Here is a 27483-nt window from a genome sequence, read left to right on the forward strand (position 1 = left end):
GTGGATGGGTTCGAATGCGTGTCGCATGAGTTGTGCCAACACTATATTTAGATGCCACGATGGAGGTGGACGACGTACCGGAGGGAACATTCTAAAAAGGCCTTTAAAGAATTGCTGTATTCTCGTAGAGTAAAGGGAATTGGTCCCATCCTGTCGATATCTTGAAATCGCTGCCAGGAAAACTTTAGGGTAGCATGAGATAACCCTGAGCGAGCCAGATGTAGGAAAAAAGGCAGGATCTCCTCTGGTTTAGCTGAAAAGGAGTGAATTCCAGCTGAACGGCACCAGATACAAAAACGTTTCCATTTAAGACTGTACGTCTTTATGGTAGCAGGTGCCCTTGCTTTGGCCAGAACTTCCTTGCACTCCGCAGGGATGTTTAGATGGGCAAACTCACAGTACTCAGGCACCAGGCCGCTACTTTCAGCGTTGTTGGATCCGGATGGTAAATCTGGCCGTCGTGAATGGAAAGTAAATCCGGAATTGGACTCAACTGAATCGGCTTGCACTCCGATAGGAGAAGGAGCTCTGTGAACCAGTACTGGCGAGGCCATCTGGGAGCAATTAGAATCAGCCGACATGGCTCTTTCTTCATCTTCCGCAGGACTCTGGGAACTAGCGGAATTGGTGGAAAGGCGTACGCATATGTCAGAGACCAGTTGATCGAAAACGCATTTCCCTGAGAGTCTTTGTGGGGATGCCAGGTTGCGAAGAATCGGCATTTGCTGTTGGTCTTGGTTGCAAAGAGGTCTAGGTCTGGATGACCCCATAGTTGAAAGATCCGATCCACGGTCTGCTGATGAAGTTCCCACTCGTGAGTGGATACGGTTGTCCTGCTGAGTGCTTCTGCTAAGACGTTCTCCGTTCCCGGAACACGCACCGCTTGAAGATTGATATTGTGTTGTATTGACCATGTCCATAGCCTTTGGGCTTCCTGAGACAGAAGAAGTGATCTTGTTCCTGCCTGCTTGTTTACGTAATGCATGCTCGTTGTGTTGTCTGTGCGTACCAACACATTGGCATTCTGGATGTTTGCACAAAATGCCTTGAGTGCAAGGAAAATGGCTCTCAGTTCTAGCCGGTTGATGCGCCAACGCCTTTGTTGAGGGTTCCACTTGCCACTGATAGTTAGGCCCTGAAGATGAGCTCCCCAGCCTTCGAGGGATGCATCCGTGGTGATTGTCAAACTTGGCGCATCCAGGAGGAAAGCGCAACCCTGCTGCAGATGTTTTCTCTGCTTCCACCAGAGGAGGGACCTCCACATGTGAATTGTGATCTGAATGAGATCCTCGAAAGAGCCAGAGACCTGCAGCCACTGTAAGCTCAGTTCTTCCTGCAGAGGCCTCATCCCGAGTCGGCAATTCGGTATTAATTGAATGCAAGACAATACCATCCCCAGAAAAGACTTGCACTGTCGAACTGAAACTGACTTTTTTAAAAGTAGATATTTGGCCATATTTTGTATCTTGACTTGCCTCTCGTCCGAGACGAAGGCTTGGAGCAACTGTGTGTCTAAGGTTGCTCCCAGGAAAGCCCGTCTTTGTGATGGTATCAACTGGGATTTGCTGAAGTTGATGGAGAGACCCAGGGACTGAAAAAGGTTCAGGCACTGTTGTAAATGGTGTTCTGTTTCCTCGTAAGAACTGGCCTTGATAAGGCAGTCGTCCAAATATGGAAATATTTGAATCTCCTCCAGCCGGAGGTGAGCTGCCACTGGGGCTAAGACCTTTGTAAATACCCTTGGCGCCGAGCGTAGACCGAAAGGAAGTACTTTGAACTGGTAATCCCTGCCAACCACTCTGAATCGCAGGAATTTTCTGTGGCGAGGTAAGATGGGGATATGGAAGTATGCATCTTATTTGTTTAGGGCACGGAGATCTAGAATCGGACGCCATTCTCCGGACCTTTTCTTGATCAGAAAAAATCTGGAGTAAAATCCCATTCCCCTCATATTTTGAGGTACTCTCTCGATTGCTCCTTTCTGTAGCATCAAATTGATCTGGGCAAATAGCTCCTTCAGGTGAGCTGGAGGTGGGCCTTTTGGGGTAACATTCGGAGGAAAATGGCCGAATTCTAAGGCGTGGCCCTTGGCTATAATATCCAGAACCCACCTGTCTGATGTTATCGATAGCCAATTTGAGTAAAACTTTGATATCTGTCCTCCAACCTTTTCTCGAGAGTGGGGTAGTAGTGGTGGCAGGTGACAGGTCTCATTGGCGCTTATCCTTTCCGCGGTAGGTAGTTTTTCCCCTGTTCTGGGAATAATTCGTTTGTCTCTGGCCGTAGGTTTGATAGCGCTGGGTCTGATAGCGCTGATTTCCTTGTCTGTAGGAAGATTGTTGTGAGTATCCCCCTCTATTTGAGAACGATCCACGTCCTCTCGCTCCTCGAAAGGGAGGCTTGCAAAATTGAAGCGTACCCAAGGATTTCGCTGTTTCTGTATCCTTCTTTATTGTTTGTAAGGCTTCTTCAACTTGCGGGCCAAACAAGAATTCAACATCATAAGGCATATCTAATACCTTAGATTGTATCTCCTGACTGAAAGAGGTAGATCGCAGCCACCCCTGCCTAAACAAGATAGCAGCCCCAGCTAGCTGCCGGAAACCAGTTGAGGCGACGTCAACCGCTGAATCAATAATCTCCTCTGAGATTCTGAATCAATAATCTCCTCTGAGATTCTTTGTCCTTCCTGTAAGATCTTCAGCGCCTCAGATTTAGAAGGCTCAGGAAGGAGGCCTATGTACGGAGCTATGTCCGACCACATCTGCCGGTCATACCTGCCCAGGATGGCCAAAGAATTAGCAGCCCGGACTGTGGTAGCTCCCATCGTTGAAACTCTTTTTCCAATGGCATCTAGGCGCCTGGCATCTAGGCGCCTGCCATCTCTGTCCGGTGGGTCCACAACTGGAGATGAAGGGTTTCTAGCTCTCTTTTGCACCGCCTGGATGATAACTGAGTCCAGTTTCGGTTGTCCTATAAAGGCACGCAGGTGACTTTCCAGGAGCCTTGTACTTTTTCTCAATGCGTGGCAAGACCGGAGGAATGGATGCTGGAGTAGACATTACCTTTACACCCTCCTTCCAGATAAAGTCCATGATCGGTATGGATTTGGTTTGTTTTCTAGGCTGGTCTTTAAAATCGTAAAGAAAACATTCTTGCTCCGTTTGCTCCATATCAATATGGAAACGCTTTGTAGCCCGTTCCATCAAGAGGTGGAAACCACCCACGTCTACTGGTGGTGAGTCCGAGGTAGCCTGAGGTGATGGAGAGGGAGTTTGCACCTGATATTCATCCCACTCCGACATATCATCCACTTCGCCTTCCTCTCTCTGGTCATCTTCATCTGAAAGCTGTTGATCCTCAGGCTGAGTGGACGACCGAGGTGGAGGAGACTTTAGCGGTCGAACGTTTGATATAGGTGCTTCCGTAGCAGGAGTAGGAGGCACCGAGCCCGTAGATTCTGATGGTGGGAACCGTTTGTAGTAGTCATCCAACATGTATTGGAGGTTTGTGAGCAATGCGATTGGCACCTGCTTGGCAGGGACATTTGTTACAGGGGACAGCCTATTTTCAGGTTATTGCTGCTCATCCTGTTCGTCGTCTTGATACTTGATATTTAACTCGGACGGACTAGTTGCTGTATTAAAGGTTTCCCCAATGACTGAGTCTTGTTCGCTGTGTTCAGAATCCAGAAATTTATCAGGCACCTGCAGAGGTATCTTTTGTGGAGAAATATGCAGGGTTGAGAGCGCCACAGTCGACCCACGCCTCTGAAGCAAAGATTGTTTGGGTGTCCGAAAAACCGTAGAAGGTGACCAGACCTGCAAAGCGGTGCAAGAGGATAGTTGCGGCGTCAACGTTGGTACCACTGAAGGATTCGTTACAGTGGATTTAGCTGTAGACGAGGTAGTCGTCGACGTGGACAATGAAGGGTCCGTCGACGGTGTTGGTGTCGTCGGCGACATAGACTTAGACGACAGGCTTGGCTTCGTCGACGGGACGGACTTAGTCGACGGGACGCCGACTAGCCTGCCGACCGACGGTAGCTTCTTCGTCGACGGAAGAGAAGGCGTCGACGAAGATGTCGTTGACACACTCGTCGACGGGATCTTCTTCAGAGGAGTCGACGACGACGCGCCGACGACGGCAGAAGAAAGCTGCGCCGTCGACGAGAGAGGTCTGACAGAAACAGACCATAGTAGCCGAAGAAGCCGCCGTCGACATGATCATATGAGGCTTAGGAGATAATGTTACCGCCGACGTAGATGTAGCGTCGATGGAGATCCTCGTCGACGAAGGAGTTGTAGATGGCGCCGTCAACGACAGTGGCGGACTCTGAGGCAAATTCTTCTCAGAAGTCAGAGGCAATTTCCTGGAAGATTTTTTAGGGGGTGTAGATGGTCCCTCCTTCTCCTTGACTCGGGGAGTAGCCTTGCTAGTAGACGGCTTGTCAGACCCCTTAGATGGCAGACGTTTCTTAGCCACCTTAGCCTCAGGAGATGTTAACCCCTAAGTCGCAGGCCTCTTCCTAGAGGTTGTAGTAGAACCAGAGGCAATACTGCCTACCTCAGACGCAGGATTATCAGAATTCTTGAGCCTTTGTAGCCACAAAAGCAGGCGACCCTCTCTATTCCTAAGGGTCTTTTGAGGAAAGGTTCCACAAATTTTAGAGTCCTTGACCTGATGATCAGGATAAAGGCAGTATATGCACTTTTTGTGGGGATCCTCTTTAAAAAGCCGGAGCTTACCACAAGAGTCACAAGCTCTAAATAAAGATTTCTTAGAAGGCATTCTTGAAAGAAGAATCCAAACTTGAATAAGAGAAGAAAACTGAGCAGAGCTCAGGGAGACTCCCTTCACACGACGTGCGGTAGAAAATCTGAGAGCCTGAGCCTCTGGGGAGAACCTTCTGGTGGGTGCTGTCGCCTGATTGGCTGTAGTTTGGACTATACAAAATGACTAGGATAGTCATGAGTATGGAAGTTTTTTCTCCTGTAGCTTTGGCTACTTTACTTCCTGGTTGGGAATTACTGTATTTTTCCTGTGTTATGGCATTTTATTGCTTTTTTATGTACCGTGGGACTCCCACTCCGACGACGGGGAATGATTCAGGCATGTGAATCTATGAAAGACACCCCTAATACTGGAGAATCTTAAATACAATCAGATGCTGAGGAACTGCTCATACTTTCATGGTAGGTCTCCTTGTCACTGCAGCAAGTTTTCAAATGTTTCCAACTTTTTCTTGGTGCCCAAGCAGCTACAGGAGTACATTTCTAAGACACCCCCAGGACCTCGTCGGGCAACCTAGAGACTCTCGGGATGCCAGGCAGAGGCCACCAGCAAAGTCTAGTGCAGGTACCAGTTGCCACAAGTCAGCTGGGAATTAAGGGGGGGGGGCTCTTGCAGCATTTTGTGTCCCTGTAGCTACACAGAAGGTCAGCCAACTGACCCCTGGAGTCCCCTTCTTTGTCCCCGATACAAAGGAGGAGCAGGTTCAGTCACTCACAAGTCAGACATACCGTTGAGGCCTCTTCTGTTCTTCCACAGGTCCAGAAAGTCTTCTGATAGGGTGGCATCTTTATTCCTGGCACTGGCAATTTTTTTTTGAGTAGGGCATGTTTGACTTACAGCAAGTAGGCCCAAAATGCCATAGGCAGGGGCATTTTCAAGATGGCGAAAGTCATCAGCCACAAACAAACTTGTCATCTGAGGGGTAAATGTCTGTAGGAGAATGCACTATGATAATCCCCAGTTTCCTTCTACATCTAACACTACAATCCAGTTTGATGCAGTTCCTGTGCCCTCAACAAATTAGAAAACAGAAGTATGGTAGGACAAAGGTAGGGTCAAACAATACAGATATAGGGATACACAAATACACAAGAACAGTTCTGACATCCTGTTTTCTCCCATTCAAGCACACCAGAGTATGACTTATGGCTCAAACCAACCTGTCAGACAAGATTTGACACTGTAGTGTCAAAAGGAAGCCCACTGCCCACACTTTGCATATTTTGCTGAGCTCGGGAGTCATTTCTGCTAATCAAGGTCAACCTATTGTGTAGCTCCTGGGAGAAAATTCACACCTCATTCAGGATACATATTAGGCAGGGCAGCTGCTAGACAGCTAATGCAACTTAGCCTCTAGCACCAACAGGCAGGGTAAAGCTAACTTTCTAAAAGTTACATTTCCAAGATAGTTATTTAATAAAAACCTGACTTTACCATTAGATTGTTTTTTTATTAGCTCTGAATTGAGTCTGTAGCTGGTACAGGTCAAAAGTCATAGATTAAAGAGTATAATCTGTATTTTGACTTTTCTAATGTGCTAGGAACAGCCTGACCAGTGACAATATCATTTTTTGCTTAGCTATTGGGAGGGAGAGGGGGAAACCACATGACATTTAAAATGTCAAACCGGTTCCAATCTTAAATATTATGCACCCTACATTGGGATCAGCAAGGTGCACTTAGACGGAACTTATTTTATATTTTAAATCAGGTTTTCCTACCTGTCAAACGGGTGGTTTTGATAGGTTTGTGCAGCAGGATTTTAGCTGCTGGTCTGAAGCTACACAGGTTAGGCCTGAAGCCATGTTTTTACTGCCACTGCAGTAGATGTCACAATAGGTGCTGTATTCCACTTGTAGTATTTAACTTTTCATGCTATTGAACAAGTTACTTACCTTCGGTAGCTATATATCTGTAAGAAACATAGGTTAGTTATAGATTTCTTACCTTAGAATTACCCAGACTGGATCTGGAAAGGTTTTCGTCAGCAGTACACCTGCGCGTCAGAAAGTGGCATCGGTAGACTCCGCATTAGTCAGCGGCGTCGTGGTCGCCGGGATGACGTCGCTGTAGCTACATAGATGCCGCCCTTGCGCGCTGATGGCAGTTCTGTACACAACTTGCCACGCTAGAAACGCAGACCAATTCAAGACACTGACCACTGGTGCACAAAACTAGGTCCCTGAAATGAAGTCCTTAACCCTAGAAGTCAGTTCGCAGAATGGGGAGGATGAGTGGGGCGGTAAGGCATCTATAACTAACCTATGTTTCTCACAGACATATCTTTACCGAAGGTAAGTAACTTGTTCATCTGAAAGAAACAGTTATAGATTCCTTACCTTAGAATAGATACCCTAGCAATACCAACCCCGGAGGTGGGTATTCAAACTAAGCTCACACCAGAAAGTCCTGGAGAACAGAACGGCCAAAGAAGCCGCATCTCCGGACTTGGCTGTACAAGCAGTAGCGTTTGATGAACGTGTGCAGCGATGCCCACGGTTCTGCCTGACAGATGTCATTAAGAGGGACTCTTAATGACAGAGCGCCTTGAGACCCTCACGGGTGAGTAGCACGCTTTACAAACCCCTGATTGATTGACTCCCCGTCCCAAAGAAGTAGTAGCTACCGTTGCCCTGGTGGAATGGACGCGCAGCCCCACTTAAGGCTCCTTCTTTGCCAAAGAATAGCAAGCTTTGATGCACAGAACGACCCACCTGGAAATGGTCAATTTGTGCACGGCCCGACCTTTCTTAGCGCCCACGTAACCAACAAAGAGCTGGTCGTCCACCCAGTGTTTGGTGCGATCCAAGTAGAAGGAACGCGCATGTTTTGGATCCAGACGGTAGAGCCTCTCTTCCTCTTTTGAAGGATGCAGAGGCAAAAGGAAGGTGAGCAAAGTGATGGCTTGACCAATGTGGAAAGAAGTAACCACTTTGGGAAGAAAGGAAGGTCTAGCTCCGAGGACAGCATTGTCCGGATGAACGGCCAGAAAGGGAAGCTTGGAAGAAAGAGCTTGTAGCTCACTCACCCGGCGCGCAGAGGTGATGGCCACCAGCAAGGCAGTTTTCAAGGTTAAAAGCCTGAGAGGACAGTTATGTAGCGGCTCAAAGGGAGAGCACATAAGCTAGGAAAGAACCAAGTTCAAGTCCAACTGAGGCATTACGATGGGAACAGGAGGAAAAAGATGAGTAATGCCCTTAAGGAAACGATTTACAACAGGGGACTTGAAAAGAGAAGGCTGTTCAGGAAGCCCTTGGAAGGCTGAAATGGCTGAGAGATAGTCCTTAAAAGAGTGCCCAGAGCAGAGCCCAGCTGGGCTAAAGAAAGGAACAAGAGAACGTCAGAAAGGGGGGCGGAAAGGAGATACACAGCTTTTGCTGTGCACCATGCCACCAATGTGTTCCATCTGCAGGCGTAAACCGTCTTAGTGGAGGGACGCCTGGCTGCCAAGATTACATCACAGACCTCGGGAGGCAGGTCAACCGACGTCAACTGCCGCTGCTCAATCTCCACGCAAGGAGGTGGAGGCTGGACAGGTTTGAGTGGAGGACCGTCCCCTGCTGCTGCGACAGCAGATCCTCCCGAAGAGGCAGCCATGTGTAGCAGCTCAGAATACCAGACTCTTTGTGCCCAATCCGGAGCCACAAGAATTACTTGGGCCAGGTCGCGCTTGATCTTATTCAGCACTCTGGGCAGAAGTGGTATAGGCGGAAAGGCGTATAGAAGACCGCAACTTCTCTCGCGATAATAAGCATTGCCTAGGGAGTGCCGCCTCGGAAATTCCAACGCGCAGAATTGCAGACATTGCGCGTTCTCTTCTGTGGCGAATAGATCTAACCAAGGCTCTTCCCACTGCTGAAAGAGACCTTGCACCGCCTCAGAATGAAGATGCCATTCGCGATCCATCATGCACCTGCGGCTGAGTTCGTCCACCCTGGCGTTCAGTGAACCTGCCAGGTGTTGAATCACCAGGTATATGCCCTGATGTTCCAGCCATGTCCAGAGGCGGAGGGCCTCTTGACAGAGGGTTATGACCCCATCCCGACGTGTTTGTTGCAATACCAGATGGTGGTGGTGTTGACCGTGAACACCTGCACTACTCTTCCCTGAACAGAGGGAAGGAATGCTTTGAGTGCAAGACAGATCGCCCGAAGCTCCAGAAGGTTGATGTGGAGCCCGGACTCTGCCAGAGACCAAAGGCCTCTGATCTCTGCCTCTCCCATTTGGCCACCCCATCCCAGAAGGGATGCGTCTATCACCACTGTGTGCGTTCTGGTTGGGGAAGGGAGAGGGATCTGCTGTTGACCCAATCCTGGCTCGTTAGCCAGCACTGCAATTGTCGTGGAGTGCCCTCCGTGATCTGGACACAATCAGACAGATTCCCCTGATGCTGCGACTGGAACATTAGGTCCCACTGCAGAGCCTGCATATGCCACCCGGCATGATCTACTAGCAGGATGCAGGAGGCCATGAGGCCCTGCAGCCTCAGGGTCATCCTGACCAAAACACGGGATAGAGGCTCAAAGGTCAGAACCATAGCCCGAATATCCCGGACTCACTGCTCGGGACGATAGACCCGAAACTGTTATGTCCAGAACCCCTCCGATGAAGAGGAGCTTCTGAGAGGGAGTCAGGCGTGTCTTCGGCACGTTGATGGAGAACCCTAGTCTGGAGGTTGGAGATGACCAGCTGGGGCGTGCCCGCCTTCCACAGCCAGTCATCGAGATAGGAGAGGACTGGAACACCTGATCTGCGCAGATGAGCTGCGATCACCACTATCACTTTCGTGAATACCCAAAGGGCGGTTTTAAGGCCAATGGGGACCGCGGTGAACCGTAGGTAACGCCGGTGGGCCGGCAGCACGGGGATATAAAAGTAAGTCTCCGGCAAGTCCAACGCTACCATACAGTCTTCAGGGTCGAGGGCAGACAGGACTTGAGCCAGCGTCAACATTTTGAACTTCTTCTTCTGGAGGAACTATTGACATCCCTAAGATCAAAGATAGGATGCAGACCTTTGTCCTTCTTGAGCACCAGAAAGTAGTGGGAATAGCAACCAGGACCTACTTCTGGAACAAGAACTCGCTTGATGGCACCCTTGGCCAGGAGTGCTGAAAATTCCTGTTGGAGAAGGGCCAGATGATCCTCCGACACGCAATGGTACTGAGGTAGTATGGATGGAGGGGTAGCTCGAAGGGGAGGGAGTAGCACCTTCAGACTTTTTGCAAAACCCACCTGTCCGACGTGATGGTGCCCCAGCGGGTGAGGGGATGGCGAATCCTGCCTCCCAGTGCCAATTGGTGCCCCTGAAAGGTCGGACTAGGAGGGGTTGGAGGCTGCTAAAGAGGGGACTGTGGTGGACTGGTCTGCACGCTGGCACCCAGAACCACAGCGTTGGTTCCCACGTCCCCGGCCTCGCAGGGGCTGAACAGCATGCGCTGGCCTGTGGCTCTGGGCAGGACATGGTGGGGCACCCCTCCTGTAGCAACGAAAGGGACGAATAGTAGACTGCACAGGGCAGGTGGTGGAGAGGCCCAAGGACCTGGCCATAGCCGGAGAGTCCTTAAAGTGCTCTAGCGCACTGTCTGCTTCGTCACCGAATAGGCGACAGCCATCAAAGGGCATGTCCGTAAAGGTGGATTGGACATCCCGGGAAAAACCAGTCAACCTCAACGAGGCTTAGCGACGAAGGGCTACCAACATGGAAATCGCCCTGCCTAGTGAGTCAGCAGTATCCAGCCCACAGCGATGGTAAACTTTGCTGCATCACTCTCTTCGGCAACTGCTCAAGAGAGTACGGCCTGGGCCTCCTCCAGGCACTGAGGCAGTACTTGCGCAACCACATCCCACACGGAGCTGGTGTAACAGACCAACAGACATGCACTGTTTACCGAACGCAGTCCCAAGCTGGAGAAAGAAAACATCTTCTTCCCAAGATGGTCCAGCTTTTTGGATTCCCTATCAGGTGGGGCGGTAGGGAATGCGCCCTTGGAGGTGGAAGCTTGGACCACCAAGCTCTCAGGGGTGGGGTGTTGGGAGAGGAAAGTGGGGTCGCCCGGGCCGGGCAGTCTTGTCGGGCAATCATCCTATCCACCAGGTGCCCAAAAGGATGTCTGTCAGGGCTTCATTAAATGGCAGCAGGGGCTCCGTAGAGCTCGCCACCAGTTGAAGCACCTCTGTCAGGAGGCTAGTCCCGACAGCCACCATAGATAACTCTAGGTGGAGAGCCTCGGCCGCCCTACATAACACCACAGCGTAAGACACTCCCTCCTCCGTTGCCACGGTAGGAGGAGAAAACATGCCAAGATCTGGCGAGTTATTCAGACCACTGGCTTCCCCCAGTTCCTCTCTCCAGTCCGGTCATAACCCAACTGGTCAGTCAAAGGGTCTCCAGACCCCTCCCCACCTTCCTCTGGCTGCCAATCTGGTCTCAAAGAGCCAGGGTAGAACAGGGGTAAAAAAGTACCGTCAGCACTGGATCCGGCGTCAGACAACGCCGGTTCGACTCGGTGTCAACCTCAAGTTTGACACTAGGTCGCCTGTGGCCCAGCTGATGTCGGCTGGGGACATGGTGCTGGTGGAGTCGGCACCGGTGGAGGTATTACAAGGTTGCCGTGCTCCGCTCCAGAATCAGGCCTGGATCCAAGGGGACCCTGCGGTGCCGAAGCCACCGGAGTCGAAGGCCCAGGGCCCCCAGCAGTGAAGGCACACCAGTGGAGTCGGGCTGCCCAAAGATGGCGTGCATCGCTTCGTAAAATTGACGAAGCTGGGCAGGGGTCGCTCTGGGTCCTGGAATTTGGGGGGGGCGAGCCGGAGTCGACCCTTCATGTTCCACACGCGGAGCTGCAGGAGGGGCCCCACCTGCATCTCTGGTCATGTCAGCCAATGGACGGGGATAAGTCAAAGAGCGAAAATGCTTCTTCGACTTCTTGTGCTTCGACTTACCTGACCCAGAGTGCAAAGACTTGGAAGAAGAATGATGGTGGCTCCGGGACCGGTCCCTCAACCTCCTACGCGACTGGGACCTCGAGCGGCGCAGAGCCGACTGCCGGGCCTCGTGGCGCTTAGGGGACCGCTCCCGCAAAGACTTCGGATACATGGCCCGGCAGTCGGGGCACGACTTGTGGTCGTGGTCACTCCCCAGGCAGAATAGGCACATGCGGTGCGGATCCGTCACCGACATCAGTCGGTAACAGGAACCGCAAGCCTGGAAGTCTGGCATTCCCCGTGCACCAGGAGTCGATGGACTCAAAAACGATATCAACAAAAGTAGAGAAAAAGTCAGTTAAAAAGTGACTGGAGGTACCGCTCTCTCTGAATCTGTGCTAGCTGGTGCGGAAAAAGAAATAACTAACGTCAGCGCGCGAGGGCGGCATCTAGGTAGGTTCAGCAACGTCATCCTGGCGACCAGGACACAGACGACGAACGCATATTTGACCGACACCACCTTCTGACACGCAGGGGTACTGTTGACGAAAAACTTTCTGGATCCAGTTGGACGCCTGCGGGTAGTTCTAAATTCAGGAATCTATAACTACTGTTTCTTTCAGACTGGATATTTCTGCACCACATAGTATGGCCTTATAGGAATGTTAAACGAGCCAATCAGGTTTTAAGTCAATATCAACATGATTTTGGGGTCAGAGCACATCCAATGGGCACTGGATAGCAGTGGACCAGTGTTAAGAGTGTTGATTACCAGCAGATAAGTCCCAAAACAATAAAGAAAAATTGGGGGTGACCACCTGAAAAGGGCTCACTTTGCAACAAAAAGCCACGAGGAATTCTCACAGATTATTGCACCAGTTGTTGTGCTTATAATGAGTTTCTTTGTTATTATGCCAGTTATTATGCCGTCAGTTATGGTGTCTGCTTGTGTGCCCTCTTATTGCACAGGTAAATGTCCCTTTGGTTATGCCTCAGTTACTGTGCCAGCACCTGTATTCCTGGCCCAGACAGTGAACCTTAAAACTTGGTTTTAAAGTTTTAACTTCAGGCTAGATAGAAGACACTTTAAAATGGCAATTACTCAAATTCTTCTCTAGATAGGAAGAAAACAAATCAACTGTCGCCATGAACTGGAAGCCCTGTGGCAGCAACAACAAATGGCGGGCTTTTAAACATTTCATTGCATCTGCAGACCCTCACAGGATAAGGCTGAGCGACTCACCTGGGTTCCGTGAAGAGCTATAGAGACTGTCCCTGGAGGCACCCCTGGCTGAACAGTTGTATTCTACGAAGAACTGCTGCCCCAGCGGGTGGCAGAGCCAGCGCAGTGAATCAGGCACCGAAGAGCTGTCTGAACTGGTGCACAGGCTTTGGGCTCGGCTCAGAAAATAACCCTGTAAGAAAAAGAAGCACACAGTTAGAGCACAAAGGAAACTAATAGTGAAGGGTCAAGTGAAAGCAAAATCTACATAATTGCATCATGAAGTCCAATCCCAGTGGTCCATTCCAACCCATATCAATAAACCACCTAACCCATGCTACCAATGGGGATTCACCGGACTCCGCTTACACATTTCCGTAGATATCAACAACACCCCTGTTACATTGACACTAGGGATCAATGCTGTCCTCTGGACCTTCACCAAGGACCCAAATTAAAAGGAGATGGTAGGAGATCCTGGACTACAAATTGAAGCACCTAACATCACCTGCTCAGACGGACCACAACTGGAAGGGTGCGCTGGGTTGCAAATGCACTCACCGCCATGAAATGCAATCTGCCTTTCAAGAACTGTTTCAGGTCAATGGCTGCAGTGAGATGCACCTCAGCAAGTACACTGGATGGGATCTTCTCAGCAGCACCCTCAGCTAGGTTGACTGCACACAGGGCTAGATTCAGCCCCAGGAACGGCGAGCTGGATGGAAGCTTCCCTGAATTCGAGAGGGAGAAAGAGAGAGAGAGAGAGAGTGAGTGAGTGTGTGATTCCACAGCAAGAGACCAAGCAATCCACAATACTCTAACCTCACAGCAGGTTTATCCAGCGTCAGCCATGTCCTACCTAGAGTCACAGTGGCAGAACATTAATAGGCCTTTATGAGAGCAGGTTAATTTGAGGGGGAAACCGCTCTCCTTCGAGCTCTGAAAGATGTTTAAAGGTGAGAAACTGAAAGAATTTAATTATCTTTAGAAACTTATATTATGGTTTATACTCCTGCAAATTAAACCCCTTTTCAATATCCTCAGTCGCCAGACTGAATCCAAAAAATCTTCACATCAGTTTCTCACAGTGAAGCTTGGTGGTGCCATGTTGCCTCTGTTGTGATTCAGGATCCTCTCCAGAACATAGGAGCATGAACACAACAATTCAACATGAGCAGTGAACCTATAGGGTAAAGTCATTTCCTGCAACATGTTAAGACCGCTTGCATTTTTCTTGTTCAAGAACAGTGCAGCAACAGATGACAATAGTCTGTCTTCCTCTGAACCTTTTTTTTTTTTTAAAGTTTTTAAAAACTTTGATTGATTCATAAAGCATGGTACATCAATGCAAGAAAAGCAAATAATGCCATTGACCATTAGAAATCAAAGTCAAACCATCTTCCCATGCTGCGTTGTATTAGGCAGTGAACTAAGATTGGAGAGATAATTAACATTTACCCTAACCCCTCCCTCCCCCACTCTACATAACGTGGATTAGATCATAGGAAGCAAATGTCCATAGTAGTCCGGAAGGAGCCTATATGCATAGCAAATTCACTAATGTTGGTGTAAGGGTATCGTCCATCTCCTGTAAACAGCCGTCCCAAGTGCTAGTAAGGAGACATTACAGTCAAACAGTGACCCCAACATAGGAATCCCAATTGGTCCCAGTTCTATAAGCAGACAGAGCAAACAACAAGTACAGGTATAGCACAAGAAGCAGGTGAGTAGAAGTGAAGTGTATGCGGATGAGGATTTACTCGGATGTTGCTGTGTGCGGTGTTGCAATGGGTAGACCCTCCCCAGCCTGAACTTCCTCCTCTTCTGCACTCAACTTGAGGAGATATGCCGTGAGTGGTGCCCATATGTCTTTCCGCTGTGAGGTGGGGGGTAGGAGCTCTGCATAATCGTGTAATCTCTCTTGCCATGTGGACAGAGAGTGAATCAAACATTTAAACTTGGGGGCACGGCCTCTGCCCCAGCGGCACGCTATTAAACGCTTAGCAAGCAACAGGCCGAGGGCTAGAAATTTTTTATGTACAGTGACTACAGATTGCGTTAGCCCCAACAGTGCCTTGAGTGGGCATGGGGTGAGTGTTACACCGAGCATGCTTGTGAGTCCCGCCAAGACTTGATCCCAGTACTTAGCAATCGGGGGGCAGAACCACGCTAAATGTATGAAATCGGCACCAGTTGCGCCGCATCGAAGACAGCAGTCAGTGTCTCGTAAGTGAAACTTGTGTAATTTGGCAGGTGTGTGGTAGAGCCTGTGAAGGAATTTATAATGAAGTAGCCGTAGTCTATTGTTGCTGGTAATCGCCTGTGTTTGAGTGCAACTGGCTTCCCACTGTTCGTCCGTGAGTGGTGAGTCTAGGTCTCTATCCCATTCCAACCTAGCTCTAGAAGGCGCAACGCTGGGCGCAATCTGCGCATGTTTGTAAAGCATGGATACAACGTGCCGTGGGGCTTCAGGTTGTACTCAATTCAATTCAATTCAGTGATTTATATAGCGCGCTACATACCCAAAGGGTCTCAAGGCGCTTGGAGAAGGGTGGGGAGTTACTTGTCGAATATCCAGGTTTTAAGTTGCTTTCTGAATGCTAGGTGGTTCTGAGTGAGGCGAAGGTGAGTGGGAAGTGAGTTCCAGGTTTTAGCTGCCAGGTAGGAGAAGGATCTTCCTCCCATGGTGGTTTTGTTGATGCGAGGTACAGCAGCAAGGGCTTGGTGGGAGGAGCGTAGTTGGCGGGAGGGGGCGTAGAAGTAAAGTCGTGTGTTGAGGCATTCGGGTCCAAGTTCGTAAAGTGCTTTGTGTGCGTGGGTTAGAAGGCGGAATGTTATCCTCTTATTGATGGGGAGCCAGTGGAGGTTTTTCAGGTGACCAGAAATGTGATCTTTACGCAGAATGTCTAGAATGAGTCTGGCTGATGCGTGAAGTGGAGCAAGTATATCAGGTTCAGCGGGGAAAGAGGGAGTTAGGGCTCGGACATTTTGCCGCAGTCTGGTAAATAGGAAAGTATCCATAGCAGAAGGAGGCACATCCCAGAAAAACTGTTCCGCCGTGCGGAAAGTGCCCTGTATATACAGGTCTCCCCAGCAGCATATTTTCAATTTACGGAGCATTGCATGGCAAATTACTTCGCAGGTGACTTGTAGCCTCGGGTCATTAAGCAAGGTAAGGTTGGGCGAGTAGGCAAATGGGTTATCGAGAACATTGATAAAGCGGTTCCAGGCCTGTACAGTGCAGTCCTTCCTCTGAACCTTCATTCAAGAAAGCACACCCTGCCATGGCTTATCAGAAAGGCAAGCAGAAATACTCCTCTAAAATGTGTGCCCTTAAGAAACGTTCAGCCGGAGGCTCATCCTACAAAGATGCCTGTCCCTTGTTCTTAGAAATCATGAGTATTTGCTTTTTGGACAAGTTTTCTGCCACCGTTCAAAGGAGCAGCTCTAAATTCAACACTGCAGGAGTGGATTGTGTCATTGTGGTAACCTTTAGTGGAGTCTGTAGATGGAAAAGTAGTGTGGTCAAGGGCCTGGGAAGCGAAGCCGAAGCAGCAGCATGACTCTAAAATAGGATGAACAGTGCTAGGGCAGAAGTTGTAGAGGAAGGGAAGTTAGGGATCCCAGCTAAAGTTTGGGGGCAGGAGGCAAGCTTTAAAAAAATAAAATGGCAAAATTAGATTGTCTGAAGGCCCAAGTCTACGAGGCATTGGAAGACAGGGCAAAAAAGTGTGGACACCGTTTTTGAAGACCAGGAAACAGAAAAAAGCAGATTCCACAATAAGGGAATGGCGCTGACGATTCCCAGACTTCTCCCAAGAAGGGAGAATCTCTTCGTAGTGGAGTAGGACTTCTTTTTCTTGTATTTCCTTGATTCTTATAACTGAAGGAATTTTCAAAAAGAAGGAACGTATGAGGTTGCATCGTGCTGGGCTTTAGTCAAACATTGTGGCCTCCCATTTTCTAATTGCCATTGGGTGCATCAGGGCAATTCTTGCAAGGGCTGAGGAGTTAATGTTCTAGACCCTGGCAGTACATGAACTAGTCTTGAAAGTCAGAGATGGACATCTGCTTACAAAGGTCTTGCAGGGATTAAACAGGACTTCTAAGGGAAAGATGTTGTAGGAAGGTAGATACCCGACTATGGTTACCCCCGACTTTTTGCCTGGTGTTTTGCTGGTTTTCCGACTTAGTTGACCTGGGGCCCTGCCAATCAGGACCCCAGGCCTACTGCTCTCTCTCTAAAATGGATTCCATGTACCTTAGGTACATTTCCAATTGGAACTGGGCCACCTTGTCAGACCATGTCACTCAGGGCATCGGTGTACCCAGGGCCTGCCAGGGGCTGAAGCATGTATTATGCCACCCCTGGATGGCCATCTAAATCTGACACAACTGGCTGCGCGACAGCTGGGGCAACGTGGCATACTCGCCCTTTGCTTTTGATATAGTATACCTATATCTAACCCTCAAATGGACACCCGAATTCCTATCAGCCACTCCTATGGCAGGCCTTGACAATCCTGAAGGCAGAGTGCGTGGAAACGTGTGAATTGGGCTCTGGCACGAGCCGAGCCCGGTTGCAGCTTGCGGAATCAAGACCCAATGGCTGTTCCATGATAACGCGTACCATATTGATAACTTCGGTATCGCGTTATCAAGACATGTCGAGTAAGGTGTCATACGAATCGGGATACCGACCCCTCACCAATGCTGGCGACGGGGTTAGCATTCCACCCTTCTAGAGGGACACGACATGTACGTAACTGTGAACCCCGGTTAAAGTTAACTGAAGCCTCAGCTCGACAAAATGGATGCTGCCACCACAGACACGAGTCTGACCTCCTGCTGCTGGGAGTCCTCCCAGCGAGGAGAGCTTGGACAAAGGGTTTCCTGTCCGGGGCGGTGCTCGCACCATCCCAGACAGGGTTTTGTGTATCCTGGGTAGGCAGGGCTTTACAGGAAGGTGACTGCGGAGTGGCACCCCGGTGCTCACTACGCATCTGCCGGCTAGAACCAGTTCCAGGGGCACACCAGCCCCTGACCTGGGGAAAGTCCGGCATGGGAGAGGGGTCTAACCACCCCCCTTCCTGGTCCCACCCCTAGGGCAGGACCTAGTCACGTACCCACCCCTTTCTTTAGGATAAAGGCAGGAGCGGGGACCCTTCCAAATTAGATCATCTTTGAATCAAGAATACTTTCTACGAAAGGAACTCTCGACTCTTCTCAAGATTTCTCCCTTGTGGCTAAGGAGTAGTCACCCTGCATCCGCAGGCACCATCTAAGAACTCTGCGGTTTGCTGCAAGTCCTTCCTCAGGAATCCGACTGCCCAGCTCGACGAGAACCGGCTTCCCTGGCACCTCTGACCTCTACCCACATCGTCAGCTCAGCTGAGATCTGTGGGTGCGACGAGACCTCGAGGGACCGGCCATCATCAAGACCTGCACGATTTCTTAACCAGCACGACCGCCGAGGGATCCTCTGGTGAGTGCTCTGGGGTCCGAGAAGCCCCGACCCTGAGCAGCTCCAGCATCGAAGTGCAGCCTCCCAGCATCTCCACGATCTACGTGGGGCCCTTCTGCTCTTTGCTGTTCAGCACGTTGTCTGGTTACTAGCCGCTGGCTTGTGACCTTCTTGACGACGCCCGACAACCAACGCTGCTGGTCTGGTTGCTCCAGACTGGCCTTTGCTCCCTTCTGAGAGAGGAGCACCCCGGACCCTCCTGGTCCACTCAAGACGCCATTTTAGGCCCACCACGTGGCCCTGAAATTTGCCAAGGCTTGTTGCCCCAATCCTGGGCCCAGCGACGCCGACAGCATCAACCTTCGTAGGACAGCTCGCACCTCCATCCTGGTTGCCGACAACGCCTCCTGGTCCGTGAGACTGCAGAGCCTAGCGTCGCCCACTCACCTAGTCGAGGTGACGATCATCCGGTGCCCTCCTGGTACCTTCTGACTACTGGCTAGTAGTTACGAACTTGGTCCCCTCTGCTTTCAGGTGTCATCCATCTCTGATCCAGGCTTGGATCTCTACGAACTATCTCCACTGGTCGCCGGCCAGCAACTCCCTCCTTCCGGCTCCTGGCTCGTCAGCGAAGACTCCCGACGTCTGTAAAGACTTGTGCAGCTGCAGCCCTTGGGGCTAGGTAACTTCGGCATTTCGGTGCCCGCATAGCCACCCTAGTTAAGGGTCCCGAGTCCCTATCGCTTCCGACTTGCCTTATCGGGTCCGCCCGAGACCACTAAAACTTTCCGTGCCCTCGGGCACTTGTATTGATTGTGCACTTGAAGTATTTTCCTAAGAGTTTTGTTCTGTGCTTAGTACCCTGTCCTCATAAAGAGTACAGGGCTGTTGTGATTCTAATAAATACACTGTTTATTTTCATAACACTTGTGTGGTGTCCTTTCACTTGGGGTTCAAGGGGTATGTGATGGTATAACAGCTGGCTTAACACGCCCTCTAGAGTTTAGCCCGAAGACTGCTTGTATCCACGCTACTAGGATAGCTGGTCTAAAGGTTGACTTACAACCAATCACCATAAGGGTCGTTTGGACCGATGCATAGGGATCACTGCATATCGGGCCAACTTCTCACAGATGTTTCTAATTTAAAAAAAACACTGCTCATCGCTAAGATTGTGCTTTTGGGAGTAATGGATCAATGAGATGGTGCTAACTATACCAAGACTTTGGTGGGCATTTGCCTTGGGTTAGCCAAGCGTGATGTTGACAGGCATTGGAGGAGCAGCAGTCCACTCTCAATGGGGAAGGACGTAGGAGTATGGATACTTGTGCGTTGGCAGAGAAGAAAACAAGCTACTTACCTGTAACTATAGTTATCCAGTATTGGTATCTTTCATAGATTCACATACCTGAATCATTCCCCGTCGCCTAGGCGGGAGTCCCACAGTAAATAAAAAAGCAGTGCCAAAGGTAGATAACAGTAGTAGGCCCAAAAGAAAAAGGCCTGAGGCCTAGATCTTAGTAGCCTATCTACATCATTATGTTAAAAGAACCGAACTTTGGTCCCAACCAATCAGCTATCAGCATCCTCTGAAACACTCTCTGCAGTGCCAGTTCTCCTCAGATTTTCGTTAGCACAAGTGGGAAATCTATATCCCATAACAGAGAACGGACTCTCCGGGGAGGAGGGTGGGTGCATGTGAATCTATGAAAGATACCAATACTGGATAACTGTAGTTACAGGTAAGTAACTTGTTTTCTTATCCAGTATTGGGGTATCTTTCATAGATTTACATGCCTGAATCAGAGTAGCAAGCAGTATACAGACGGTTGCGGATGGTGGGAGACTTGTGCTGAAAAACTCCCAGTTGCATCCAAAATTTGTTAACAGAGGCATGAAATAGCGAAACTTCGAAGTTAAAACATGAGTTATAAGAAATAAAGAGCAAAACGCACAAGTTACTTACCTTCAGTAACGATATATCTGTAAGAAACAGTAGTTAGTATTAGATTCCTTACCGTAGAATATCCCCAGGCGTCAGACTGGATCCGGATACTTTTGCGTAGCAGTACCCCTGCGTGTCTGTAGGCGTCGTCTGCGGCTCCGCGTCCGTCATCAGCGTTGTTGGCGCCGGGATGACATCGCCGGAGTACTTAGACGCCACCCTCGCGCACTGACGTCAGTTCTTATACACAGTTTTTCCGCGCCAGAAACGCAGAGCAATGATGAAAACCAACACTGGTGCCATAAAACTAGTGCCCTGAAAGGGGATGACCTTAAACCTAGATATCGGTTCGCAGAACGGGGAGAATGGGTGGGGTGGTAAGGATTCTAATACCAACTACTGTTTCTTACAGATATATTGTTTCCGAAGGTAAGTAACTTGTGCATCTGAAAGAAACAGGTTAGTATTAGATTCCTTACCTCAGAATAGATACCCCAGCAATACCAACCACAGTGGTGGGTCTGCGAACCAATGATCACACTAGAAAGTCCTGGAGGACTGAACGGCCAAGGAAGCCATCCCCCCGGACTTGGCTGTCCACGTGTGCAGCAAGGCCCACGTAGCTGCCTGACAGATGTCCTGCAAGGGGACTCCCCAGCCCAGGGCAGTAGAACCCGCCGTGGCCCGAGTAGAATGGGCCCTCAGCCCAACAGGAGGCTCCTTCTTAGTTAAAGAGTAGCATGCCCTGATACACAAGACGACCCACCGAGAGATGGTCCGTTTGTGCACTGCCCGTCCCTTCTTAGCGCCCACGTAACCAACAAAGAGTTGGTCATCCACCCAGAACTGGTGTGTGCGATCCAAATAGAAAGAGAGCGCACGTTTTGGGTCCAGACGGTGGAGCCACTCTTCCTCTTTAGAGGGATGCGGAGGCGGAAGGAAGGTGGGCAAAGTGATGGACTGCCCTATGTGGAAGGCTGTGACTACCTTGGGCAGGAAAGAGGGTCTTGTCCACAACAAAACCTTGTCCGGATAGACAGAAAGGAAGGGAGGCTTGGAGGAAAGAGCCTGGAGCTCACTCACTCTCCTGGCAGAGGTGATGGCAACCAGGTAAACAGTCTTAAGGGTAAGAAGACCAAGAGGACAGTTATGAAGCGGCTCGAAGGGAGCACACATCAGAAAGGTAAGTACAAGGTTCAAGTCCCACTGAGGCATCACAAAAGGAACAGGGGGGAACATATGAGTGATGCCCTTTAAGAACCTATTAACAACCGGGAACTTGAACAAAGAAGGCTGATCAGGTAGCCTTAAGAAGGCGGAAAGGGCAGAAAGGTAGCCCTTGATAGTGCCCAGAGCAGAGCCCTGCTGGGCAAGAGAAAGAAGGAAGAGGAGAACCTCAGAAAGAGGGGAAGAAAGGGGATCCACAGCCTTTGCTGTGCACCATGCTACAAATTTGTTAAACCTGCAGGCGTATACCGACATCGTGGAGGGACGCCTGGCTGCCAGAATCACATCACAAACTTCAGGAGTCAAATGGCCTCAACTGTCGCCGCTCAATCTCCAAGCATGGAGGTGGAGACTGGACAGATTCGGGTGGAGGACGGTCCCCTGCTGCTGCGACAGAAGGTCCTCCTGTAGAGGCAGACAAATTGGGGGGATTGACAGACATGCTGGGTAGCTCGGGATACCAGTATCTTCGTGCCCAGTCCGGAGCCACAAGGATAACTTGGGCCCGGTCGCGTCTGATCTTCTTCAGCACTCTGGGCAGAAGTGGTATAAGCGGAAATGCGTACCGCAGCTCCACTCGCGACGAAAAGCGTCTCCGAGCAAGTGCCGCCTTGGAAATTCCAACGTGCAGAACTGATGAAATTGCACGTTCTCTTCAGTGGCGAATAGATCCTCATGGCAGTGGTGTTGTCCGTGAACACCTGCACTACACTCCCCCGGACCGAGGGGAGGAATGCCTTCAGTGCAAGCCGGATCGCCCGCAGGTCCAGAAGGTTGATGTAGAGCCGGGACACCGCCGGAGACCAGAGGCCTCTGATCTCTGCCTCTCCCATGTGGCCCCCCAAGCCCAGGAGGGACGCGTCCGTCACAACTACGTGCTCCGGGAGGGGTAGGGAGAGGGATCTGCCGCTGACCCAATCGCGGTCCGTGAGCCACCACTGCAACTGTTTTGCAGTGCCCTCCGAGATCAAGACATGGTCGGACAAATTGCCCTAATGCTGGGCCCACTGAAACTTCAGGTCCCACTCCAGAGCCCGCATCCGCCACCTGGCGTGATACACCAGAAGGATGCAGGAGGCCATCAGCCCCAGAAGCCGCAGCGTCAACCTGACCGAGACTCGGGATAACTGCTGAAAGATCGGAATCAGAGCCTGAATATCCTGAACCCGCTGTTCAAGAGGATAAATCCGAAACAGCGCTGTAGAGCAGCTCCGATGAAGAGGAGCTTCCGAGAGGGACACAGGTGTGACTTCGGCACATTGATGGAGAACCCCAGCAGGTGCAGGAGGTCGGCCGTAATCTGGAGGTGGCTGACGACTGTCTGGGGCGAGCCCGCCTTCAACAACCAGTCGTCGAGGTAGGGGAAGACTGAAACCCCTAACCTGCGCAGATGAGCTGCGACCACCGCCATCACTTTCGTGAACACCCGTGGGGCGCTGGTAAGGCCGAAGGGGAGCACGGTAAACTGAAAGTGCTCGTGGCCTACCGCGAACCGCAGGTAACGCCGGTGGGCCGGCAGGATGGGGATGTGGAAATAAGCGTCCTGCAAGCCCAACGCTACCATCCAGTCTTCCAGGTCTAGGGCAGCTAAGACCTGAGCCAGTGTCAGCATCTTGAACTTCTCCTTCCAGAGGAAGCCATTGACGTTCCGCAGGTCCAAGATAGGGCATAGGCCCCCTTTGCCCTTCTTGGGTATCAGAAAGTAGTGGGAGTAACAACCACACCCTACTTCTGGCCCAAGAACGCGCTCGATGGCCCCCTTGGCCAAGAGGGCCGTCACTTCCTCTTGTAAAAGTTTCAAGTGATCCCCCGACACGCGGTGGTACTGCGGTGGCATGGCTGGAGGGGTCCCCTCGAAGGGGAGGGAGTAGCCCTTTCGGACGATTTGCAGCACCCACCTGTCCGATGTGACAGTGCGCCAGTGGAGGTGGTGATGCCGAACCCTTCCCCCCACTGGCGTCACATGGGCATGAAAGCTCGGACTAGGAGGGTTTTGAGACGGATGCTGCAGGTGTGGACTGGCCTCGCCGTTGTCCCAGACCGCCGCCACAGCGGTTTCCACATCTGCCACCGCGCTGGATGGTTGTCTGCAGCCCGTGGCTGGCAGGACGAGTGGGGGCGCCCCTTCCTTGGCTACGTAAGGAGAGAAAGGCACCAGTTTGCTGGCGCGGGCCGAGAGGCCCAAGGACTTGGCCGTAGCCCTGGAGTCTTTAAAGAACTCAAGCGCATGGTCTGCCTTGTCACCAAAGAGGCGACGACCATCAAACGGCATGTGCATAAGGGTATTTTGGACATCAGCCGAAAAATTGGTGGACCTCAACCAGGTGTGGCGACGAATCGCCACAGTTGTTGCCATCGCTCTGCCCAGTGAGTCTGTGGTATCCAGTCCACACCGCATGGCAAACCGTGCTGCATCTCGACTATCCGCAAGGGCTTGGGCGAGTTTAGTCCGGACCCCCTCCGGACATTGTGGCAGCACGTCCGTGACCGTGTCCCACAGAGAGTGGGTGTAACGGCCCAAGAGGCACGTGTTGTTGACTGACCGCAACCCCAAACTTGAGGAGAATACCTTTTTCCCGTATTGCTCATACCTCTTAGATTCCCGATCAGGGGGAGCCGTCGGGAATGCGGTGTGGGAGTTAGAGGCCTGGATGACCAGGCTCTCGGGTGTGGGGTGGGTGGACAGGAAGCAAGGGTCGCCCGGAGCCGGGCGGTGGCGCCTGGCCACGTTCCTATCTACAGGCGGACCTGTAGCGGGCTTGGACCAAGTGCCCAGAAGAACGTCTGACAAGGCCTCATTAAACGGCAGCAGAGGCTCAGCCTGCGGTTTAAGGATCTCAGTGAGGAGGTTAGTCCTCACGGCCGCGACGGGGAGCTCAAGGCCCAAGGCCTTGGCAGCCCGCGTCAGCACCACACTATAGGCAGCCCCCTCCTCCGTAGCCACGGTAGGAGGGGAGACAAAACCAGTGTCGGGTGAAGTGTCCAGACCACTGGCCTCCCCAAGTTCACCTGTCAAGTCCTGAGAAGACTGGCACTCACGTGCCTAAGGGTCCTCGGACCCCTCCCAATACCCCTTGCCACCCATCTCCTGATACTCAGGGTCAAAGGATGGGGCCGAGTCATAGAAATAGAAATCTCCCATCGGCGCCGCTCCGACGCCGGACCCGAATCGAGGGTAGGAATAGGGACGACGTCGTCCTGGGACGGCGCCGGAGGCAACACCCTGGGGGCCGGCGCCGGCGAGGTTGTAAGGTCAACCAGCGACGACCCGGATCAGGAACCAGATCCAGCGGGGCCCTGCAGCGTCGGGACCGAAGTCGCCGGGCCGAAGCACCCGACAACGCCGGGGCCAAAGCACCCGGCCCGCTTGGCCCGAAGGCGCCGTGGAACCAGACAGGGGAGCGAGCAACCTCATGGCCATGAGGAAGGTGTTGATCTCCTCCGGCGTCGCGTTCTGCCCTGGGACCGGCGGGTATGGAGCAGGCCGAGACGCCTGTGGCTCCGGCGGAGCCGCAGGGGCGGTGTCGCCCGAACCCTCCGGCCACGTCGCGCGAGCGTTGGGGGGAGTCAGAATAGCGATGACGCCTCTTCGACTTCTTGTGCCTCTTATCACAGGACTTCGAGCCCGAAGACTGGTGACGACTCCCGGAGCTATGATGACTCCGACCCCGCGACCGATCCCTCGACCTCCTCGCGGACCGTGACCTCGAGCGGCGCGGGGTCGACTGCTGGAGCTCGAGTTGCTTGCGGGACCGCTCCAGTCTAGCTTTGGACGTCAGGGCCCGGCAGTCGGAGCAGGACTTGTCGTCATGGTCGGGGCCCAGACAGTGAATACTGGCGATGGGGGTCGGTAACCGACATCCGTCGGTTGCAGTCGACGCAGGGTTTGAACCCGAGCATCCCTACCGGCACCGTCTGAGTCGAGCGACTTCGAAAGATGATCAAAAAAGTTAGTCAAAAATTGACTAAGGGTACAACTTTTTCCGGATCTGCGCTTGCTGGCACGGAAAAAAGAAGAACTGACTTCTGCGCGCGAACTAAGTACTTCGGCGACTGACGCGGAGCCGCAGACGACGCCTACCGACGCGCAAGGGTACTGCTACGCAAAAGTTTCCGGATCCAGTCTGACGCCTGGTGATATTCTAAGGTTAGGAATCTAATACTAACCTGTTTCTTTCAGATACTGTTTTCTTACTCCAGTATTGGAGCTTTCATAGAGTCACATGCCTAAATCAGAATAGCGAGAAGTGATATAACAAAGAACATTTGCTCTCTTTTTCCCATCATTATATAATACAGCATGAATAAACCATGCATAGCAAAATAAAAATGTGCCTTTGTAAGCAAGAGAAAAGGATGGAGGGATGTAAAGAGGGCTCACAGTTATTGAATGATGTTTCTCAGCACCGCTTCTCCCACCCCCACATCCGTCTCTGCAGCTGCTTCCAAGCAGTAATGTCTGGTGAAGGTGTGCGTCAATGTCCAGGTTGCTGCCCTGCAGATATCCTGGATCGGCAAACCTGCAAATAACGCAGTGGATGTGGACACTGCTCTCGTTGAATGGGCACGAACTCGTGCGTTCAGAGGTTGTCCAGCCGGTTGGTGACAGACAATTGCACTGGAAATCCACCTGGCAATTCCACATTTTGATAAAGGGAAGCCTTTTCTGGGTGCGCTGAAAGCGACGAAAAGCTGTAAAGACTTGCGAAAGCACCTAGTCTCTTGTAAATAGAATTTGAGACATGGTTGGACGTTCAGCGAATGCAAAACTCTTTCCGCCACTGTTGTTGGTTGAGGAAAAAAGCTTTTTAAAACTAACGGTTCATTTACATGAAAGTCAGTTGGTACTTTAGGAATAAATTTAGGATTAGTCCTAAGAATCATCCTGTCCTCTTTAAATTGTAAAAAAGGATCCAGTATCGTGAGAGCCTGTAGTACCCCTACTCATCGCGCTGAAGTTAGAGCGATGAGAAGCGCCACTTTCCATGATAGGAATTTAAGATCCTTCTGTGAACAGGCTCAAAAGGCAGCGGTGGTGGAGGCTTTAATGGAGGAAAAACTCTGAACAATCCCTTCATAAATTGCTTGATGATCCTTGCCGACCATAAGGATGGACCTGAAGCAGACCTTCTGTAGCAGGGTTTTGCGGCTAAATGCACCTTTATAGATGCATGAGCCAATCCAGACTTGGCTAAATGCAAGATTTATGGGATAATTTAACGAGGAGCCACAGTCAGAGGATGAATCTTGTTTCTTTGACACCAGAGACAAAATCTCTTCTATTTCATCCTGTAGGTTTCGTTTGTACTATCCGCCCTAGCTTTTGAGAGGATGTTTTTACATTCTTCTGAGATATTTAGATGTTGAAACTCAGTGCTCAGGAGAAAGGCCGCTAAGCGCAAGGATTTCGGGTCCGGATGGAGTACTTGTCCCTGGGACATCGTCAGAAGCGATGGTATTGGTCGGAGGCGCAGCAGAGGCTCCGTGAACCAGTGTTGTCTGGGCCACCATGGGGCTATCAGGATCAGCCTGCACGGTTCTTTCTTGATCTTCACAAGCACTCACGGCAGGAGGGGATTCAGAGGAAAAGCGTAGGCAAAGACGACGGACCATGCCATCGAAAACGCATACCCCCAAGACCCCCCTCTGGGGAAGCCAGATTGCGAAAAACTGGCATTTCTTGTTCTCCTCTGTTGCGAAGAGGTCTACTGTTGGTTTCCCCCATTTTCGGAAAATGTTGTTTAGGACCCTCGGGTCTAACTCCCACTCGTGGCAGGATGACTTGAGCCCGCTGAGAGTATCCGCCTTGATGTTTTGATCCCCTGGGAGATGTTATGCTGTCATGGATATCCCTTGCTTTAGCGCCCATTCCCATATTTCCTGGCCTTCTTGAGAGAGGGAGAGA

General features: G+C 51.1%; 1 protein-coding gene across 1 annotated transcript in view; it reads right to left on the reverse strand.

Moving 5' to 3' along the window:
• SREBF2 (sterol regulatory element binding transcription factor 2) overlaps positions 1-27483 on the reverse strand; it is a 350039-nt gene that overhangs the window by 185570 nt on the left and 136986 nt on the right. The window contains exons 11-12 of the mRNA XM_086963475.1: positions 13504-13673; positions 12964-13135 (exon numbers count right to left, since the gene is read on the reverse strand). Coding sequence (XP_086819601.1) covers positions 12964-13135; positions 13504-13673 — 342 coding nt within the window. The remainder of the gene's footprint in view (positions 1-12963; positions 13136-13503; positions 13674-27483) is intronic.

The sequence above is a fragment of the Lissotriton vulgaris genome, chromosome 1_1 (assembly GCF_964263255.1).
Source record: "Lissotriton vulgaris chromosome 1_1, aLisVul1.2, whole genome shotgun sequence".
NCBI classification, from domain to species: Eukaryota; Metazoa; Chordata; class Amphibia; order Caudata; family Salamandridae; genus Lissotriton; species Lissotriton vulgaris.